The sequence below is a fragment of the Lutra lutra genome, chromosome 10, assembly GCF_902655055.1.
Source record: "Lutra lutra chromosome 10, mLutLut1.2, whole genome shotgun sequence".
NCBI lineage: Eukaryota > Metazoa > Chordata > Mammalia > Carnivora > Mustelidae > Lutra > Lutra lutra.
In genome coordinates, this window is record NC_062287.1 from 87,834,658 (window position 1) to 87,840,657 (window position 6,000).

A 6,000-nucleotide genomic window follows, 5' to 3' on the forward strand; every position below is an offset into this window, starting at 1 on the left:
ACATGGAAAATGAAATAGATACATCGGTGAGAGGTAAGTAAATAAACAGCAACACCTGAAAACAACCATTTTGGGAGAAGAAAAAAAAAGCAAAACACGAAGAAAATGAGTTACTCTTTTTTTAAAAAAGTTTGAGGATCTTCCCTTATCTCCATTTGTCTTTGATACCGCTGGCCCATTGTTCTTTCTGCCATCACTTGAAGCCAACCAGACAGATTTATAACGAGATGCTAGTCCTTTTCTACTCTACTGACAAATATGCGGCCCATCTGCCTCCAATCAATGATGGAACACGTGGAGATGGGAGCAATGAGGTATTTTTAAACACTCCTTTAATGAATTCATTCCAAGGACTTGGCACTTGGTGCGTTGAGGGGTGAGGGGAGGGCAGAGGGAGAAGAGAGCACGCACAGGATCTGGTAAATAAAGAGATTTGCCATAATCTGGATTCTAAAACCCTTGCTATGAAACATCCTGCTTGCCCCCAACAAGCTGTTAAGAGCAAGGAGAGAAGTCTACAAGCAAGGCGGTATATGGCATTTGTTCGATTTTTTTTTTTTTCAGACTTCAAGGACAAGTTCTTAAAATGCAAGCAAAACTAAAATTTTATCTAGAGAGGTATTCTCCTATCTGCTATTGCTAGAAGGTTTTAAATTATTGGTGTCTTATTTGATTAAAATAATCATCGCAGGTCATTGAAACGAAGAGTAGATTCAGTTCCGAGACGTTAGCCAGTCCCTTGCGGGGGAAATCAGCAAGGAAAACTGTTTAGTTTGCCTTTAAATGGGGGAAAACCAGACATCTGGGTATTGGTCAGACAGTCATAGAGGAGGGTTGGGAGGGGAAATTTACATTGAAATCAACCTGTGTTGAGCCTCAAACAGGGAAAAGCTTTGCAATCTGGGATCTCCAGGATTTATGGCACAATGACCCAGAAATTTCGCTCAGAGCTGTTAAATATTGCTGGTTTCTGCAACCGAAGCACTACCTCTTAGGCACTTTTCCTCATCTGACAATCTCCTTAAATTTGAAGCGAAAGGAGACAGCACCTAATCGTGTTATATAAAAGAGCACAAGAAGGGGCCGTTGATACTGATGGGCAGACCTGCCTTTTGGTTGTTTAACACCCTGGCTCTTCCGCTTCATTTGGTGGAAATCCAGTTTCGTTTGGACTTGGAAATTGTTTCTTGTTAGAATTGATCTTCCACAAGAGGCTGTCTCAATAAACACGAAATGGCTTTTTCATAATTCCATTATTATCTCTTTTACCCAAGGAGGCTGATTTTTATGTTCTTCAAAATGAGAAATGAAAACGGCAGCAAGCCCAAGGCATGTAATACGCAAACCCCTTTGGACCCGAAACCCATGCCTTCCACTGGTTTTCCAATAAGTCCAGTCCGAAAGCTCTTGCTCCCACTGACCTCAACCTCGTTCCCCAGGGGAGGAGGGAGACGGCAATAGTTGTTTTGCTTTTGTTTGCTTGAAATAATAAATCCAGAGGGTTCCCTTGCCAGGGTTTTTCTGCTGTCAGCAATTTTCTGTTTCATTTGCTTCCTTAGTCAAACTGAAACCCGAACCCTCGAGGTTGGCTTTCGCTCTGACCCCTTGGCTCCTGGGAACTGATCAGAAGACAGATCGCTGTGGGTTCCTAACAAACGTGGAGATTCAGCACTCTTTCATCCCTCCAGAACGTATTTCTAAAATGTCCACCTCCACAACATCTAGGCGCTCCAGTATAACTCAGTCCATAATTGACCCGAGCCTGTCTGCCACCAACCAGGTATAATCACTTTCCAATTTGGGTCAGGGACTTAAAACCGTAACTCTAGCTATGTCTGGGGAACCGGGGGTGGGGGGTTGGTGGAGGAGTACTCAACTATCAAATTAGATGTTGCTTTACAAGAAAATACCTCTTGGGGCCTGGGAACTACCAAAGAGTCCACTGTTAACTTTTATGGAAACTGGATACTAATAATCCCAGTTCCAAATAATCAGAAACCTCAAATAACCGAAGCAGCTTTTGAGTATACTTTGCAAAGGCAAAGACTGAATGCAGAGGCTGATACCAAGAATATTCCAAAAGGCAATTTGCAGGGTGTATATGCCAAAGGTTTGAGAGAAAACCAGTAGTCTTCTCCGCTAGACATGTCTATAGTACACTCATCGATGATAACTGACATTTCCAGGTGATAACCTCAAAGTTTTGCCAAGTCCTGGAATCTTCCTGGAAAGACGACATTACATTCTATACCCCTGTATTCTTAAAATCCGTTTTCCCTGGACCAGCTACTTCACAGACATTGGAAGAATCAAATGTGATGATATACACAAATGAGCTTTTGCAAGTGGGTGCTGAACAAACATGAGATGTCACTATTGCTTCTAATTGGTAAATGGCATATGTAATTGACAAGTAACCGTATCACCAAAGGAACAGTAACCGGAATGGCCAGTTTATCACACTCTCATGTCTCATTCTCGATCAGAGTTTTACTGAAAATACAGGTACCGAAAGCATATAACTGTATTGCTATTTTTGCTTCCTTCTCAGCAATGTGTTTCAAAGCAACAGCTTCAGCCCTGGTAGAAAGCAAAAGCCAACAAAGGCAACTGGCCTGAGGATTCTCCGTGAACTCCTGTTTTTAGGCACATTAATCAAAGATGTCAGAAGAGGCAAGAGAATCTCACCAAACCACAGGAACAATTTACTAATCAAAGTCGTCGATTGGAGCCGACCCTCTAAAAGCCAGCTCTCAGACCATTTATGTGTTTGTATCCCTGTAGAGTGCCTTCCACGTGAGGTCGACCCAAGTACTCGGTACATGTTCCTTGAAGAAAAGATGGAAGAACAGAAGAGACTGAGAAAGACCAGGGCTTCGGAAAATGTCACCTGCTCCTCAGTTACTGCTCTTATGTGATAGTGGGTCACAGATCTTGCTATATGTTTCTCAGCCTTTCAATTTTTTTCAGTTCTTTCATCTCCTAAATATAAGGGGCTTTTGGGGGGCATCTTTTCTTAACTATGCACAGTGCACAGATACGGCATTAATTGAGTGTGAATCTTAAAAATACTGAAAATCTCTTCTGCTCTTTATTTAATGTCACATCATTTCACAGCTCTCATTTAGGGCAGAGGTGAGATACACATTCCTGGGGGTCTTTGTTATTGCCTTAACCTTTCCTTTCCCTATCTGGCTATCAAAAAAAGGAGTGAGTTGGGTACAGGATTTGAAAGATGACCATTCTCCACCTCTTTCACAGATGTTTTTGAACCTAGCCTTTACACGCAGGGGTAAGTCTAGAAGGGCCACGAAGGCAGCCAGAAATGCCTTTATGTCTTCTCTAATATGAAAGACTGAATAAGCAGGGAAAGGCTCTGAGGTTGAGCCATATGGGTTCTTAATATTTAATTCTAGATCCTTGTTTTAGCACAATGTATCACCTTCTCTGTACACACGTGTCTTTCTGGAGTATCTTTTTTTGAATAACCATCCAAAAAAAAAAAAAATTCCACACCGATGAAATGTTAGAATAACAAGAGAGAAGAAATCTCACGCTATCACAAAGTGCCAGACTCCATCGGAGGGACTCCCAGGGACAGAAGAGGGATGAGTTCCTTCTGAACACAGGGAGACGGTTTTGCAAATACCTTCCTTTGCTTGGAGGTTGGAATCTAAAGATCTGACTTTGGAACCAGGACTTTACTCCTATTTAGAGAGCCTTTCACCAAAATCAAACCTGGGGCATTAGTAAAATTTATTAGAGAGAAATTATGGAAAGGACCAGGACCAAGGATTCTTCACCGGTGCCCAGAGGAGCTACTCTCTCCGCCCCCAACCCCGGCTTGGATCCAGGGATCTCTTGCAAGCAGCCAGTGCAATTTCCTTAACTAACCACAGCTGACCTCCCCAACCGGTCCTTTTGTCCCTATTTCGGGTTCTACCAAGCCAGAAAACTTTCCTGGGAGATACTGACCCAGGGACGTTGTTCTGGACCCTTCCTTTGAGGAATGAGTACTCAAAGGACCTTTTTGCCCCCTTTGCAGCCCCTCTCTTGATAAAGGCAGCTGTCACTCGCTCTGGGAACATTCTCCGACTGCTGCCTCACGAGGCAGGAGAGGACTCCGCTGCCCCAGGCAGAATGGGGAAGCCAGCGCTTCACCCGCTAGCATCTGGGGACTCCTGTCCCTTCCCCAAATCACTTCTTTTCCCGCCTCTTCCCGGGAAGTACCCAGATCTCTTCCACTCTTTCTTACAGCGGCCCAGGGAGATTCCGCCATCCAAGAAAAAGGTGTGATCTGTGCAGGCCGGGCATCTACTCCGCGACTCTGCAAAGCTGACATTCAAGGCCGCGCGTGCGGGTCCTCGCCCCGCCCCGGTCCCGGCTCATTCATTCCCGGCCGGTCCCCACCTTCCACCCCGCGCCTCGCTCCAAGCGCGGCTCCCCCGAGCAATGTACCCTCAAGAGGGTTTTCTCGTTGGACTCTTCTTCACACCTCCACCGTACCCTTTTAAATCAAATAAAACCGTCGTCTGTCCCCCGCAGCTCCAAGGGGTTAAGCAGCTAGCTTTGCCAAGGAAAACCCATCCCCTCCCCACCGTCCCGCACCCCCAGCCGAGCCACCAAGGCCGGGCGCCGACGTCCCGGGTCCCCGTCCCGGATGAGGGGCCACCCCCCGCGCGCGCCCGCTCCCCCGCGGGTCCGCAGAAGAGCCCCTCACCCTTCGGTGGATGCCATGGTCTGGGAACGCCCCCCTCCCTCTTCGGCGCGGTCCGGCAGCGGCGGCAGGCGCGGGGCGAGCGGGTGCGGCGTGAGCGCCGGCGAGTGGCGGAGCGCGCTATTTAAGGGGGAGCGTCTCCCCGCCTCCCACCCCCCTCGCGGGTAAGCCCTTTAGCGCCTCAGCCCGCGCGGGAGGCTCCGGCGGGCGCTAAGCAGCGGCTCGACTCTTCTCCGCCCGCGTCCCGCCTCGGCGGCGCTCGGCGGGGCGCTCGTGGGGCGGGGGGTGGCTTCCCCGAGCCAGCGCCGCCCCCGGGCCGCCGGGCCCAGCCGCCACCTGCCTGTGCCGCGGGGCTCGAGGCGCAGCGAGGGGCCGAGCGCCGGCTGGAGGCGGGCGGCGGGGAGGTCGGGGAGGGGGGGTGTGCCGCGGGTGTGCAGGGGAGTGTGTGCGTGCGTGCGCGCGTGTGCCGGTGTGTGCGCGCCGGGGGAGGCGGTGGCGGCCGCTGAGCCCTGGCTCGGCGCCGCCGGGGAGGGATTGCGAGGTTTAGCCCCGCCACAGCTGGGGATTTGCAGGCGATCCCTCTCTATTTTCGTCGAGAGCTGACATCACCCGCGCCGCCGCCTCGGGAGACTCCTATAACTGCCGCCCCCTCGCCCCCCGTCCCCAGACGCGGTCCCCCCTCGGCTGTGCCTTCCTCACCACCCCACCCCGCCCCCCAGGCCTCTCGCCATAAATTAGCCAAATAAGAAAGGAGGCCCCGCTGGTCGCCGGGAAGGCCTGGGCAGCCGGTGGCAGGAGCCCAGGATCTAAGGAGTCGCTATTGTTCCCCCTCAAGCCATCGTGGCCCCGGGTCACCCCGCGCCGGGCGAAGCGCAGGCCGGAGCCCGGAGACCTGGGATGCCCCTCCGTCCTCGCCTCGCTGGAGCAGCCCCGGCGCTCCCCGGCGCTCCCCCTCGCTCCCTGGCACGCTCGCTGCGGCGCCGCGCTCACCCGCACGCTCACCCTCACGGGCGACACACCCACCCCATCCTCCGGCGTCCCGGGTGCCGGGCCCAGCCGAACCCAGATGCGTGCCTTCCCCCGCCGCGGCCCGAATAAATCTCTGGCCTTCAATTATTCATCGGGATTAATATTAATGCAGCTCCCGCGGGGCGGCGGGCGGGCGGAGTGCTGGGAGGCCGTGGTCTTTTTTAAGCCTTGGGAGGTTGGCCTCGGGGGCGCTGGCTGGCAAGGCGTGTGGAGACCGCCCAGGCTAGCGGCTGGGGGACGCGTCTCCACCCACT

At 51.6% G+C, this 6,000-nt stretch overlaps 1 protein-coding gene across 2 annotated transcripts in view; it reads right to left on the reverse strand.

Moving 5' to 3' along the window:
* The window catches only part of SLC1A2 (solute carrier family 1 member 2), a 142,846-nt gene extending 137,087 nt beyond the window's left edge, over positions 1 to 5,759 (reverse strand). The window contains exon 1 of one of the 2 annotated variants that reach the window (XM_047692533.1): positions 5,741 to 5,759. In XM_047692533.1, coding sequence (XP_047548489.1) covers positions 5,741 to 5,745 — 5 coding nt within the window. In that variant the 5' untranslated portion in view covers positions 5,746 to 5,759. Of the gene's footprint in view, positions 1 to 4,720; positions 5,035 to 5,740 lie in introns of those variants that run through there. The other variant, XM_047692530.1, reaches the window with a different exon arrangement.
* Between the last annotated feature and the right edge of the window lie 241 nt (positions 5,760 to 6,000).